The following is a 15,720-nucleotide window of genomic DNA, read 5'->3' on the forward strand; positions in this document are numbered from 1 at the left end:
ATGTGAGATCCAGTTTTGTCTCTTGCTTTGGGGCTCGAATAAAGTAGTCACACCCAGCCAATATAGGTTGGGGGTATACCGTAAGCAGAAAGAGCTGAGAGTATGAAGTTCCAGGTGAGGGGGTCGAAGGCTTGTGTAATACCTAGGGAGAGACAGCCAGCATATGGGTGACGCTTATGGACTGCGTCCATGATGTGAAACAGTCTACGTATGTTTAATGAGGTGCCGTGCCGGGGTACAAAGCCTCATTGATCGACCCGTAATAAATGTGGAAGCAGTGGGGGTATTCGGCAGGCAAGTACTTCACTGAGTTTTAGAAATGGGGTCTTTGGTTGGCAGTCAGGTTTCCCTCTGTCCAAGCAAGGACCCTCACTCTAGTCAGGGTAAAGGAGAAACACCCTTAGTTAACCCCCGCTCACCCCCTTGGTAGCTTGGCACAAGCAGGCAGGCTTAACTTCAGAGTCTAGGTGTAAAGTATTTGTACCAACACACACAATAACTCATTGGAAACACTACAAACTGACACGACCCAGGTTTAGAAAAATAGTTAATATTTATCTAAACAAATCTAGACCAAAATGATAAATGTTCAAGTTATGAATTAAAAAGCAAAAATAGTCTTAAATCCTTAGAAAACAGTGCTAACACTGTTAGTGTGAAAAAGTACCTGGTTTGCATCAAAATAACACTGCATGGGCGAGTGTTTTGGAAAAGGCCAGCGATGCGTCGATTTCTCACTCGCAAGCGAGACCGTGCGTCGTTCCTCCTCCGGTTTTCCTCTCCGCAGGAGAGCGATGCATCGATCCAGACAGGTGCCTCAGGTCCAGACAGGCTTTGTGTTGGTTTTCCTCACCCAGCGACGTGTGCGTCAAAAATCCAGTCGCACAGTATCAGAAAACCACGCTATGTGGGGTTGCGACACTAACAGCCTCCGTCAGCGGATGTTGCTTGTCGTTTCTCCAGTCACGTTGTGTCGATTTTCCAGCTGCGATGCAGGTGGAGCATAGATTTCAGCCGCGAAGCCGGCGGCGCATCGTTTCTCAGCCACGTCTCAGAAGGTGCGCCTAAAATTTCCCTGCACGGCGGTCTGTGTGTGGATTTTCAGTCTTGGACTGCCAGCTTCACCTTTCAAGGGCCAAGGAACTGGATAGGGCACCACTTGGCAGGGCAGGAGTCTCAGCAGAGAGTCCAGGTGCTGGCAGGGGAAGCCTATGATGGCCCTGAGACTTCAACAACAGGAGGCAAGCTCAGGTCAAGCCCTTGGAGATTTCTTCACAAGCAGGAATGCCCAAAAAAGTCCAGTCTTTGCCCCCTTTCACAGGCAGAAGCAGCAACTGCAGGATAGCTCCACAAAGCACAGTCACAGGCAGGGCAGCACTTCTCCTCAGCTCTTTAGCTCTTCTGCTTGGCAGAGGTTCCTCTTGATTTCCAGAAGTGATCTAATCTTCAGGGGGTGCTCTTCTTATACCCATTGTGGCCTTTGAAGTAGGTCTACTTCAAAGGAAAGTCTCTCTTGTTTGTGAGACCCTTACTTGCCCAGACACACCAGGGGGTTGGAGACTGCATTGTGCACACCCCTTTCAGTGTAAGTGACCACTCGTCCCCTCCCTCCTAGCACAGAAGGCTCATCAGGATATGCAGGCTACACCCCAGCTCCCTTTGTGTCACTGTCTAGAGAGAGATGCAAACAGCCCAACTGTCAAACTAACCCAGACCGGGAATCCACAAACAGGCAGAGTCACAGAATGGTTTAAGCAAGAAAATGCCTACTTTCTAAAAGTAGCATTTTCAAACACACAATCTCAAAACCAACTTTACTAAAAGATGTATTTTTAAATTGTGAGTTCAGAGACCCCAAACTCTGCATGTCCATCTGGTCCCAAAGGGAATCTACACTTTAATCATATTTTAAAGGTATCCCCCATGTTAATCTGTGAGAGAGATAGGCCTTGCAACAGTTAAAAAAACGAATTTGGCTGTATTTCACTGTCAGGACATATAAAACACATTAGTATATGTCCTAATTTAAACATACACTGCACCCTGCCCATGGGGCTACCTAGGGCCTACCTAAGAGTTGTCCTACATGTAAGAAAAGGCACGGTTTAGGCCTGGCAAGTGAGTACACTTGCCAAGTCGAATTGGCAGTTTAAAACTGCACACATAGACACTGCAGTGGCAGGTCTGAGCCATGTTTACAGAGCTACTAATGTGGGTGGCACAACAAGTGCTACTACAGGCCCACTAGTAGCATTTGATTTACAGGCCCTGGGCACCTCTAGTGCACTGTACAAGAGACTTACCAGTAAATCAAATATGCCAATCATAGCAAGCCAATTACATACACATTTTATATAGGGGCACTTGCACTTTAGCACTGGATAGCAGTGGTAAAGTGCCCAGAGTAACACAAACGGAGTCCAGCACACATCAACAACCTGGGAAACAGAGGCAGAAAGTTAGGGGACACGATGCCAAGGATACCAAGTCTTACACTAAGGATCCAATATTCTGTGTTCAAAAGGTAGAGTGGTCTGTAGAAAGACATCTCAGCAGCATGTCTTCCAGGTTTGAAAAGGGATGTCACTAGGGCCTCCCGGGTTGAAGTGGGGAGCATACCCTTTTCTAGTGAAATGTTGTATAATTTAACAAGATGGGTGGTTAGATGCGTAGGTGGAATAAGATTCCGTTGGTAAACCATTGATGCCTGGTGTTTTGTTACGGGCTATTTCTGCTGCAGTAATGGTAGCTTCTAGGGTTGTGCGTTCAGGGACCTCCACTTGGGGAAGCGCTATCCGGGTGAGATCAGAAGTTATGGTTTCTGGGTCGACCATGGGTGCTGCAGTGTACAACTTTCTGTAATATTCATAAAATGCATTATTTATTTCCAATTGAGTGTGAATGGGACCGTGGGTCGGCTTGCCTTGGTATGCGTCTTGTAGAGGTATGTCCTGTAGTCAGTGATTCTGAGGAGCCATTGTGATTTATATAAGATATCCAACATTCCACTTAAAATCCTTGAGTCATCTAGGATACACAACACTTTCCGCAGAGAGACCATTTGACATACAGGCGATACACAACATTCAAGGGAGAGAAAGTATCTGATACAAGATGCACAGCGGATCTGGATTTCTTGCAGGAGATCCTATAAAGGATCTGTGATTTATACAGGAGGTGCATACAGAACATTCCAAGCAGAATGTGTGGGTAGTATATTAGATAGACAACATTTAATTTAGTGTGCTGTGTCTGAGATGGGAATGCACAATATTCCATAGGAAATATTTAGATTGTACACAGATGACATTTTATCGGATGTCTTTGCTCCCACAGGCGATGAACTGCCTTTTAAGGAAGGAGTTTGTGTGTGTGATCGATGGAAGTGTCATTGAAGTCCAACATAAAGATAATTTAATCCAATTCATATTGACCCCTTATTTATAATCTGTAACTGTTGGTTAAGCTTCATTTCTTGTGCTAGTATTATTCATTATATAAAGTATTTTTTGGCCAGAGATCATCTTTCTGCATTATGTCACACCTACAGATGCTCCCTCTACATACCCTGCCTGCATTGTTTTCTTGATCTTTTGCTCCTCCATTAATTGTATGGTATCTTATGGTCATATGTGGATATCAGGCTTTTACTTTATTTTTTATATACCTTTTATGAGCTTTGGTTATTTGCCTAAGTGTCTCCCTTTGATATTTAATCAGTTTCTTTTTTGGATGCCTGCACTCCCTGATATGACTGGGATGTAGGTACCTTATCTATAGGAAACTAACCCTTTAGTGGATTCTGATTTATCTGGAAACCATGTCCAGATTCCCCCTGCTTTCTGAGCTTGTAACCATGTTGTGCTTGAAGCAACTCATGTCCTCCAATGCAACTAAGCTGCAAATTAACTGAGAAGTGTAAGGAAAGCCTACCCTGAAATTCCTTTCTCTCATGCCAGTAAATGTACTACAAGTGAACCTGGAGTGCTATATAAAGCTTCTAAATAAAATTAAGGTGTCCCTCTTAATAGCAGTTATTAGATTCAATGTATATCACTACGACTTTTCGAGTGGGTCTTTCTTTCTCAGGCATTACATGGTATGGCCTTTCTCTTGGTCTTGAGTTGTCCTCTCACATATAGGCTCTGCCTCTACAACAAGGTATCTGTAGGTCATATTCAACTTTAACTTGTTTCTGAGATGGGTGTAATTTTCAGGATCATTTCGTTTCTCACCTGTCTGTAACACTGAATAAGATGTGTATTAATTCTAGTGATTTATGTTCAGTAGGACCTTGCACGCCTGGTCTACTGAGCTAGCAAAACATTGTCCATAGTGAGTAAAAAGATCAGTTTTCCATAACCCTGTGAATGGTTGTATGCCGTTTTTAGTTCTTTGTCCTTTTATTGGATAACTTATATTTAGTGAGATTTAGTCATGTCAAGTACATATTCTAGAAATGTTATTTTATTATAATATTCATCTTCGTCTTCTGCCTTATCCAGAGGATTGATGTCCAGACTGATGGTCTGATGAATTAAGGTCAGCCACACCTTTTCTAAGATTTTACTCAGAATCAGAACGTTTTATTGAATCCCTCGGCTAGCCCATCTCTTTGTTTGTGCGTGTCTGTGTGAGAAACAGATATTCTCAGGGTGTGAATTTACGACAGGCCTTCTCATGTAATTTGACATACATATTGGCCATCAGGGTCTTTGGAAACCTACATGAGGAATGACTGCGATATGGCAATATGAGATCATACTTTGTTCTGTTATTTGTATTCCTGAGGCTAATGGTTCCAGGAGCCATTGTTTCTCAATTAGTATTTACAACTGAGTGCATGTTTCTTATGATAGTGTATTCTCTTACTGTGAATAAAATCCACCTCTATGCAGTTGAATGGAATTCCAGTGATGGTCCACGATTAAAGCGGGACTCTGTGTCCAGGAATCATTTTTGCAAGTAAGAAGTAGTGTGAAATATTATCTGCGCTATTATTCGTAGTAAGTACAATATCTGTGTCTTTGCTTTAGAGTTTTCTGTAAAATGGCCTTTGGAAAGATGAGTATGAGCTACGTGGAGTACTTGTCTAAAAAGGATGGGTTGAAGTATTTATACTGCATGCATTTTGATCTGAAACACATATATTGTGTGTAGCACATTACTTAGAGATGCCACAATCAAGAGATTGGAAACCTCTATTGTATCTTCCATTATGGCCAGTATGACATTTTTAAGTCCGTGCGTGTATTGAGCTGGTATCAACTGCCTTAATTTTTTCTCTGTGATTGTCTGTTATTAGTCTTTTTTGGATAGTGGCATTTGAAATATTCGTGTATAAGCTGAGAGCTAGAACCTGAGATCCTTCTTCCCCCCTGCCTAAGGGCTGCTTCCTGCGCCCCCCGTGGGAGTCATTTAAGATGATAGAAGTGATAGGGAAATTAGTTAAAGATAGAATGAGGGGCCCTGCCTAAGGTCTTGTCAGCACAGAAAGAAGGAAATTAAGAAAGATATCTAGTGGAAAAAACACTATGACATTGTTATCATTTTCTTCTTTTATACAATTTGGTGTCGGTAATCGGCGTCCAGAGAACCTCGTTAAGTCTAAACAGTGATTATGGTACTGAAGATGCTGTATATACTGCTGACATTGGCCATTTGCAAATGTATTCGTAATCACCAGGATTCAAATTCACAGTTCGGAAACCTGCAGTATAGGTGTGGGGGGAGTGTGGTCTACAGTTAGATATAGGATACCTTATGTAATGCTTACTTGACAGAATTCATGAAGGACAGCTTTGCATCATCGCTAAATATTAATTTGGCTTTGTCATCGTGTTACAGAGGATATTCTATTGAAGTGATGGGAATATTTCTAGGTCTCGCCAGATGTATATTTGCACATCCTTTTCTAGATGCTATCTACATACATTTTTTAATGAATGTCTTCCTGATCCTTTACTGTTGGAATATTAACTAAGAGTGACAGTCTTGGAAACCGTGGATACTCCTTTTTTCAAGTTTATCACAGTGGTGTACCCTGGGTGACCAGTAGCTCCACCACAGCCTTAAATGTCATCTGTGCACACATTCATCTGCATGTTGATAGTGGTGTTTACCTTGAGTTTCCTTATTCCTCATGGTGTTTTCTCCTCTCGCCTGCATTGCCTCCTGTAGCTCTGAAAGTAAAGTTCCTTGTGTCACTTGATCTTTACCTGTTCATTTTGTCACTTATGACTCCAAAACCAGCTATGCAGGTTTTGTCCTCTTTCGTGAATGTTACAACTCAGAATTGCCCTACGTTGGCTCATTCTCACCCTTCCAGTTGTGGGTCAAAGTTTACCTTCCTACTCCAAACTATCTTTCAGGATGGTGGCAGGCCTTTGAATATTTTCGCAGTTTTAATTATGTCCACAATATGTGTGTGGTCTGGGTATCTTTCCAGTGTTAACTGCCTGGGCTGTAGATGCAGGGCTTAGAGTTACTTCTCTAGTGGGATCTGCCTCGGAGATAGTGCTCTCGGTCACAGTTGAGCTTTCTGTGCGGTCTGTGGGACCTTATCCTCCAGTGACGACTTTCCTCTTATCTGTGGAAGGTTGCAGCATTTCATGGAGAGTTCTCTAGGGCATACTAAGTGTTTCGTACCCCGTGTGAAGGAAGGATCTATCTATCTATCTATCTATCTATCTATCTATCTATCTATCTATCTATCTATCTATCTATCTATCTATCTGTCTGTCTGTCTATCGGGAGAGAGAGAGAAGGTGATGTGTGGATCTGTTTGTGTGTTTTTCTCACTGCATGAGGTACGCATGTGTCCTTAAAGAAGTGGTTGATTTATTCATGTGGGCTGAGGAGAAAAATTATGTTCTTCATAAAGTACACACAAGGCCATGTTTATTGGTCGAGTCGTATATAAGTATATAGTATTTTGAGTCATACATAAGGTGGAAATAGATGACAAATGATTTGTTCACACATGAGGTGCAAAATACAGGTCAATGAATCATGCTTAAGACATGCGTGAAATGTGCATATCTGAGTTTAAGTGTTATTGTCTTACTTGTAATACGCTTGTGTCATAACATTAAGTCCTCGTGAGTTAATGGAAAGTAGTTTGGTCATAGATCAATTACATAAAAATACTTGGTGAGTGTTTAAGTCATACATTAGGTATACACAGAGTTTTATGTCATACGTGCAGCATCCCTAGGTCTGTGGTTAGTGGATCACACGTGAATTATGCATGTGTACACTGACAGTGTTTGGGACATGTATGAATCACAAAACTGGTCCATGAGGAGACCATGGGTCATACTTGAAATACATTCTGCTCTAGAATGCCTGAGCTATAGAGAATCAACACTCGAGTCAGACTGCCTTGTTTGGTTGCAGCCTGACACACAAGCAGCTCTAGTCATACTGTGTACAGCATTTCCACACATTCTTGAAGCAAGTAGGGTATGTCGTGCTCTTCATGGGCCTTCCCAGTCATGCTTGCTGCTTCTTGCACAGGGCACTCTGCCTATCAGCTTAATATATGTGCTGTTACTTGTGCGGTATGAAGTTGCACACATATACTTCACACATGTAGCTACTCGCCAAGATTTGTGTTACTTATGTTTGTAGCTAGAATTGTATGTGATCTTATTGCATGTCTGCATAGTGCTTGTTACACTGCACATCATTTCCAAGTATCTTCATCTGCAGAGGGGATTCTGTGAAACAAGAAGCACAGCTGCGAAATTAACTGATGCACATATTGTCCTGATCTCCTGTCGCCTCTGTCTTGCTCTTTTTGTACCTTTGATTTCCAGCCCCAATAGACCTATTAGATGCTGTGCGTGTTAAGCTGAGTGTTAGCGGCCAGGTGTAGTGTTGTCGGCATGTCTAGCCATGTGATGTGCTGCATCAGTGACTTATCCGTTCCGTGGGTCACAAAGCCAAGGGACAGCCTTTGTAAACAGCAGGTGGTGTGCCCTTTTCACACGGAAAAGGTGAAGATGCCTCCTGGATTTACATGGCCGCTGGCTGACAGGAATGCAGAATCCTTTTAAGGACACGGGCAGAGCAATCTCTTGAATTATTGGCTCATGGTCCTATGAAACATTCTGACAGTTACTGAAAAAAATCACGCTGGCTTTAATTGCTGGGAATGCACAAGGGCAAAGCTGTGGAACATTGCGAATGGACAAGTGACTCTGTAAGATATGGTCTGGCACGAGGGACTGATGGTCCGCTTTCAATTGGAGGGAGACTTGCATCCCCCAAAAGGAGGGTCACATAAGTATCTGAGCGCTCCATATGGTTGGGTTGCAGTAGCTTGCACTCATTGAGTGCCCCAAGTGGCTGGGTTGCACTCCTCTGGAGTGGGGGATGCAGGGAGGCTCTCCCAGCTTGTGAGCAGCATGTGCATGTGGCTGTTGCAAGGAGAAACGGTTGAGACTCAGCCAGAGCGCTACTTATTGAGTGCTCCAAGGGGTTGGATTGAAGTCGCTTGCACTCATTGGATGCTCCACGTTGGGTTGGTTGGGTTGGTCCTGCTCTAGCTTGTACTCATTTGCTTGAAGTGTTAGCTAAAGTATTAAACTCTGAGAAAAGGGGTCATGGTAATGTGATTTTGGATGGGTGTGTGTGTGGGCCTGGTGCCAGCAAATTGCTAAGGAACTGTGTCCCTTTTCTTGACTTTTGAAGCTTTTGAGACATTGTTGTCCTGTCCCCAAAGGCCTCCTGACATCTATCAACTAAAGAAGTTCAGGTGCTGCTTAGTAATTGGATGTTCCCTGATGAAAGTAAAGTCTTGCAAATAAAATACTTATAAACATAGCACAACAGTTATTTCAAATTGCTTCTTGTTTGACAGTGTGTTACCCAATTATATGTGTGTCTACAAATGCACACATTTGATCATTCAATCAAGTATGATTGAGAAATTAATGATAAGCGATACCAGTTCAAACAGTATTATTATGAAGTCTTGTGCCCAAGCTATACTCATCAGTCCCCCTTTATTCTCATGTAAATATTCAGCCTCCATTTGAGACAGTGAAAATATGTGGCGCTGTGTGTCGAGCCAATCAGAACAGGGTTTATGGTATGGAATATATATTTGGATCTTCAGTGAAGACACTTTCCATAGTATAAACCCTACCTTCTGAGTGATATTGCCACTGCACTTACAGCCTAAGACCAAAAACATTAATCACATCACCAGCACTTACATGCACCCCCTTAACAGATATTTAACGTGTGCCGTACATGCTTACAGTAATCGGTGTGACACTTTATCTATTAGGTCTTGCTAGTTTGACCAAGGTGATTCGTCATGTGGCTTGTTTATACTCCGGTTAAATAGCTGCCCTGGGAACAATTTGTGTCTTCTGATCCAAGTGATGCCTTGCTTAGGACAGTTGATGTCGTAGGTAGCTGTCTGATGTGTATATATTGGGGTAGTTGATTCCTCAGCTGGGGCTTTTTGTCTTGTGGAGTGGTATATGTCTTTACTTGGGGCATTTGGTGTATCCGTTGTGGTCGTGTTCTGTTGAATTTTGTTGTGACTTACAGTGATTTGTAGAAGATAGCGGATTTCGGGTGAGCATGTTACACTCTCCCTCTTTTTGAGGTGTTGATGGCCTAGCTCGGGTAACTGACTGAACAGTGATGTCCATTGCTGCCACAGTAAGGACAAATAATATTTTGGTTGTCTTTTATAATGCCCTGTTTTAGGAGGTAGATGAAGGAGGTGTGTGCATTAGTTCTAATTATTGATGTAAGGTGCTCAACTTGTCAGCTCATTTGTGGCACGTTGGGGTCTTGTTTCAGAATGTCACGGTTTTGCTCTTTCTTCTTATGACTTTGTTACAGATTAATGTTGGATTAGCTAATAACACATTTGGGATAGCCAAAGTGACAGTGGCTCTCACCAGGTTGTGTGACTGCTTGTGTAATTCAGGATGTTAATGTTACAATTGCAGCTTTTATCACTCAGAGCAATTATGGTTGATGTTTTAGTTTGGTTGCCTAATTTGGCCGTTTGTGTCTCCGTTTTACCCAGATCAGAAATGTGCGTTCTGTGAGGTGACAAGGCATTTATGATCCATTTCACGATTTTATGATGTCGGTGTAGGTGCTGATGCCTTCGCAGGATTACTGACAGAGGTTGTCCTCTTGTCTGGGTTCCGATCAGAAAGGTGCTGTTTTGCGGCTGTTGATAGTATGTTGCAGGTTATTTTGTTACATTTGAGGCTGCTTTCAAGCACATCTAACGAATATAAGAGATCTTAATGAGGTAATTAAAGTGTTTGTTAGGTCAGGTTGTCTTTAAGTCTTAGCTATTTTCAGAGTGGTGTTGATTTTAGAAATGCTTTATTGTTATGAGGTGTTGATTTGCCCATTGGGTTTGGCTGCGGAAGGTGTAGCAAATGCTGTCTCCCGCAGGATGGAGACCGGATACACTTGATAAAGCTCCTCATGTTGAATGTGATTGGGTAAAGTTATATCGAAGTTGAGGAACGCGTGGTGAAGCCGAGATAAAATGTTGATGGTAAGTGCCATTTGTTGCTCTTTTGATACGGATTGTGACTGGTGAACGGTTTATGTTGTACTTCGAATATTGGTCATAGTTGCACCATTTACCTGTTGATGGTGCCAACATATTCATACCCAGCCTCAGTCTGTGCAATTTGTTAATAAAGCTGTTTCAGTGGTCTGTTGGCACTCCTCTTGGGATAGTAGATGGCAACCTTGGGCAAGAGATGAAGCTGATAGTTTTGTTTGGAGTTGAAATGGCTGAGCATCATTCAGGTGATTGATGTTTCCTTAGTTGACAAACGTTCAAAGATGAACAAGACACAGATATAGCAAAAGTCTGTCTTGTTCGATGCTCAAGTAGTACCACTGGAATAAAGGTATATGCACACAAGCATCGTAGTGCACACTACACGTGAGACACTTGGAAATACACCGGCATACTGGGTCTATTAGGAGATACAGGGAGACACGTAGTGCTCTATTCAAGTCACTAGAACAGTGGAACACGGGGCGCTAGGGGGCACCGAGGCATGTGGACTGCACAATGCAGGCACTGTGAAACATGAAGAGGCATACTAAGCACATGGCACATTCACTCACAGTTCGATGGCAATTACATATTTGTAAATCGTTTAATATAACCAACACGCACACCTCAGGCAAAGGCTACACGTAGCATGGTAGCACATTTAGACAATACAACCGTACATACACGGCCTAAGCAGATGCAGCTTGTTCACTCAGAAAGAACGCATCCATACTGGGAGCCATACAGCCAGTGAATTCAGATACTACAGCATAAACTGAGAGGACACTTAGTGAAAAAATACACACTCGTTACACGGGCCACACACATTTGACAATATGCACCCACATTCTCTCTGTCCTCCCCACCCAGTCACACTGTCATCATGCTGCTGTATGTGGCATCTAGGTTGTTTCAACACAGGGTGGCGGGCACGCTGGCCCTACCCCAAGGGTTGCACACTAGGTATCGCACATTGCACACAGAGGGCGGCCAGGCTCGGCACACAGCGTGCACAGGCTGCACGTGCCACGGCTCTGCGGCTGCCAGGCTGTGCTAAGGCAGGGTGCTGCTCTGGCTTGATGAACTGATGTTCTTATACTCTTCCGTTTTTTTCTTCTATTGGTTTGATTCTTTCAGAGAGAATCACAGTGAAATTGAAAGACGTCGGAGGAATAAGATGACACAATACATCACAGAGCTGTCTGACATGGTGCCCACCTGCAGCGCACTGGCACGCAAGCCTGACAAACTCACCATCCTGCGCATGGCCGTGTCGCACATGAAATCCATGAGGGGCACGGGAAATAAATCCACCGACGGCGCCTATAAACCCTCCTTTCTGACAGAACAGGTGGCTCTTTTATCCATACTTTCTTTTCGTTAATGAATAATTTTGACAGTATCAGGGGCGCTATATGATGACATGTCAGGGTGGTGAATGTATCCCCGAGATCCGGCTGTGTGGATCAGATTGAGAAAGCGAGTGTCCCAGTGCCACACCGCATGCCCCCTTTCTCGTCACGCTGCCTTGCAGTACAGAGGCCGACACGTTGTTTCGTGGCACTAGCAGGCCCTGCCCAGTCATTAAACGTCTTTGGAATCTTTTTGTAACAGGGAGCAGTAAGTTGGTCTCCCATGCCTCAGTCTTTCAGGCCCTCGCAGTCAGCATCGTTCTGTTGGGTCCTGGTCCTGGCGCCACGTGTTCTCCAGGAGAGGTCTTGTGTGCCAGTGGTGCATCCTGCACACCAGAAACCTGCCAAGTTCTGCCCTTCCACCGGTAGTCCTGGCTACACTTAAGCTTGTTGTTAGCGGAGCTTCTGGTACAGCAAGACCTCGGCCTGGCTGTGTGGCCTGAATAGGCTATGGCAAACGTGTTGCACTCTTTGTAGCAGGAGCTGTTCACATGCAGTTTGTGTCGAGCCATGCTGTGGTGTATTGGGTCACTTGCTTTCTCTTTGCTCGTGCTTTGCTTGTGGCATGAGGCTTTCCTTCGTCATGTGGGTACGATAAAGTGGTCTGTGTGGTGAGGTGCACAAGGCAGTGCATCAGGACAAGTGCAGGACTAGAGAACAGTCTTAAAAGTGTATGTTGTATTTGTGCTTCTATTCGATTTTTGCTTGTATCTACACAAGGTCCGTGACAAAATAACACTTTCACTGTAGGATTCTTCCCTATAGCTGGGATGGTGCTAAATTCAGCCATGTCCTGCCCCAGCCTCCATCTTGAAAAGTGAAAATTGCACATTGTCACGTCAGGGGTTGCAAAATTAGATCTTGGCATTTTCCACCCAGCAGATAGATAAAGAAATAGGCTTAGCTCCACCAACTAGTACCACTAAAAGCAGAGCTCACCGGTAGTGCTTTGTCAAAGAGCCCTGAAAATGTGGGCTAAGATTCTCAGTCAGAGTAGCAAAAGCATAGGTCAAGCTTCACATTCATATTCATGGAGTAGAGTAAGCACATACCAAGGTTTGCAATGCAGTGCCACCAAGTGGAGAGAAAACAGGCCATTCCTCATATCTGTAATCATTGAACAGGTAGATCACCATCCATCATCAATGCACAGAAATGAGGGGTAAAGATGTGTTTTTTAAAATGCACTATTTGGTAGATCTGTCTATTACTCATGCATGCATCTTCTGCGGTTGCACACAGGTGCGTACAGATATTATATATGTGAGTGGTTCAATTTGCATGTTTTGTCGTGGACAAAAAAGTGGAGGCAGTATTCCTGTGTGCACACAGCGTGACTTCTAGAAAGTAAAGCACAGTAAAATGGTGAGTATTTATTTGGACACAGCTATACTGTCGACAGAGGATGCTTTCATACCATTTGATGCAAGTATTTCTTCCTGCCTTTCTCTGTATGGCTAATGCCACAACCCTCACTGTCTTCCACCCTCGTAGGCTTTCACTTTGTGCCGCATCTACCGTCATCCTACTTTCAGCCAGCTTAGTTTTATTCCTTCCTTCCTGCAGGTGTTCTGTACTCACTTATTTGCTACCCCTTTGTATTGTTTTTGCTTCTACTCTACTGTCCTCCCTATCCACACGTACCTTGTATTCTGTATGCTATCTTTCCCGCCTCACTTCCCCCAATCTTCTCTGGATCACGTCTGTCTTAACAGGCGTTTCTGTCCTCAGTATTATAACACTTTTGTGTTTTCTTACTGCGAAAATAATGTTCTGAAATTGAATGAATAGCTTTACGATAACCTTTTGATCTAGCTTACACAATAGAAAGCCACTGCACAACATGAATAATACAAGTCTCAGTCCATGGATCTATCCACAAAAAGTGATAGCACACCACACGCAAGATTGACAGCATAGTCACGCACAAGTGACAACCTCTCACGTTGTCCCTACATAGTCACACATCACAGCTTGACCACTGTAGTGCACACTTTATGTATAACTTAATAGGGATATTCACTCAGGACTTCTTAGCAGGGACAGGAGGTGGCTGATGTGATAAATAGTAGTGATTGGGTGAGTTGTATCCTTTTACTGCTGACTTTAGGGGACTCTTTTTAGATATTGCATTAGCCAATACGTTTTGATTTTACTAAAATCTTATGTATAATATACTGGCTCATAGGGACTTTTAGCCAAACCTCTTTATTCATTGTTCTGTTATTGTATCATTCAAATTTTTTTATGTCCACTACAACATTTACACTGCACTACACAAGGAGCACATCCAAACACAAAGTAGTTTCCAGCAGTGCCAGGGACTAATGTGGCAATGCGTGCAGTTTCAGCTTTGAAGGATTTTTGCTTTTAACCAGTTTGTTTTTTAAGATTGACAAAGGCCCAGCATCTTCTCCAACAATAAAGTTCTGAAAAAACTGTGGCAGAATTAATAACAAACATTGACAACGCCAAAGGGCGGGCAGCTAATGCCAGATTGAAGGAAGCTGGCTTTTTATATAGTGGACCAAAATGAGGTACACTGTGTAAAGAGTCCAAGCAAACCCCAGAGGAATTCCAGAGGCACAAATGACACCCCAGAAGCTTTCTTTTGTGGTAGTGTGGGCGAGCAGTTAGGCATATCAGAGGGTAGTACTAAGCATGTAATGCTCACACACAGGCAGTAAGTGAGACACACACTCAGTTGAGAAATCCAACACCAATTTATAAAAGTAACATGTACTTTCATATAAATTTAGATACCAAGATGCTGGAATCAGGTGAGTACTTTCGGGTTATGAATTTTTGGAGTTTGCTGATATTGACAATGCATTTTTCCAGGCGCGACAATGTTATCCTGTGGAGGAAAAACAAGTACTGCATACAAGCATAGTACAGCAACTTAAGGGACCAATCTCCTGGACTTAAGTTAAGTATGGAGCAAAGTCCAAGGCCACACCAACAGGACACCTCAGGCAACACTAGGGGGCCGGGTGTAGTCCATCATTGGGTGCCCCGTCTGTGGGAATCGATCTGGTCACAAAGATGCTGCAGGGGTGGACTGAGAGTCCAGTCTAGGCGAACCACCAAGGGGGTTCCAGTCTTGCAGTTCTCTTGGACGTAGGGGCACCAGTGATCTTGTTCTCGGTCTAGGGTATCCAGGTGCAGAGGTGGTTTGGTCCTTCGGGTTTCCATCACCGGAGGTGGTCGCAGTAGAGGGAGGCCCAGAGAAACAGGCTGCTGGCATAGACTGGGGTCCACTCCGACCGAACCAACGGATTGGCTTAGGTCTCACGAGTCTCAGGGACGTAGGAACACTTGTGGTGCTCTTTTCCTTCGTTCATGGTGTCTGGTTACGCAGGTGCAGTGGACTTTCGGGTCACCGGAGGTGATCTCTGTATGGGGGATCTTTAGAACAGCCTGCAGACGTCTGGAAGTCCACAGTGGGCAAGCTCAAGGTGGCTTCATCTCTGCAGGGCCTGGGAAATCATGCTGGCAGCATTGGCCCACTTCAGCTCACGCTAGGAGACTCCAGTGCAATGGGTGCTGTCCGGTGCTAGGTTTTCAGCAGTCCCGGTCCTCACAATTATTTCTTTGGTTGCCTGTAGATGGAGGGAAGCAGCTCCTCTGCTCCAAGGGATATCTTCTTGGCGATTTATGAAGCACTGGCAGCTCTCCCGGTTTCTTGTAGGCTTCAGCGGCAGGACAGATCAGTTGCTCCTCGACGGTCGGGTGCAGTAGGCAGGC

The 15,720-nt window shown here is 43.9% G+C and overlaps 1 protein-coding gene across 4 annotated transcripts in view; it reads left to right on the top strand.

Annotated features, from left to right (window-relative positions):
- Positions 1-15,720, top strand: part of ARNT2 (aryl hydrocarbon receptor nuclear translocator 2) — a 684,205-nt gene that overhangs the window by 209,162 nt on the left and 459,323 nt on the right. For all 4 annotated transcript variants that reach the window (XM_069222996.1, XM_069222993.1, XM_069222994.1 and 1 more), the window contains one exon: positions 11,699-11,912. In XM_069222996.1, coding sequence (XP_069079097.1) covers positions 11,699-11,912 — 214 coding nt within the window. The remainder of the gene's footprint in view (positions 1-11,698; positions 11,913-15,720) is intronic.

This window comes from Pleurodeles waltl, chromosome 3_1, assembly GCF_031143425.1.
Source record: "Pleurodeles waltl isolate 20211129_DDA chromosome 3_1, aPleWal1.hap1.20221129, whole genome shotgun sequence".
In the NCBI taxonomy this organism is placed as follows: domain Eukaryota; kingdom Metazoa; phylum Chordata; class Amphibia; order Caudata; family Salamandridae; genus Pleurodeles; species Pleurodeles waltl.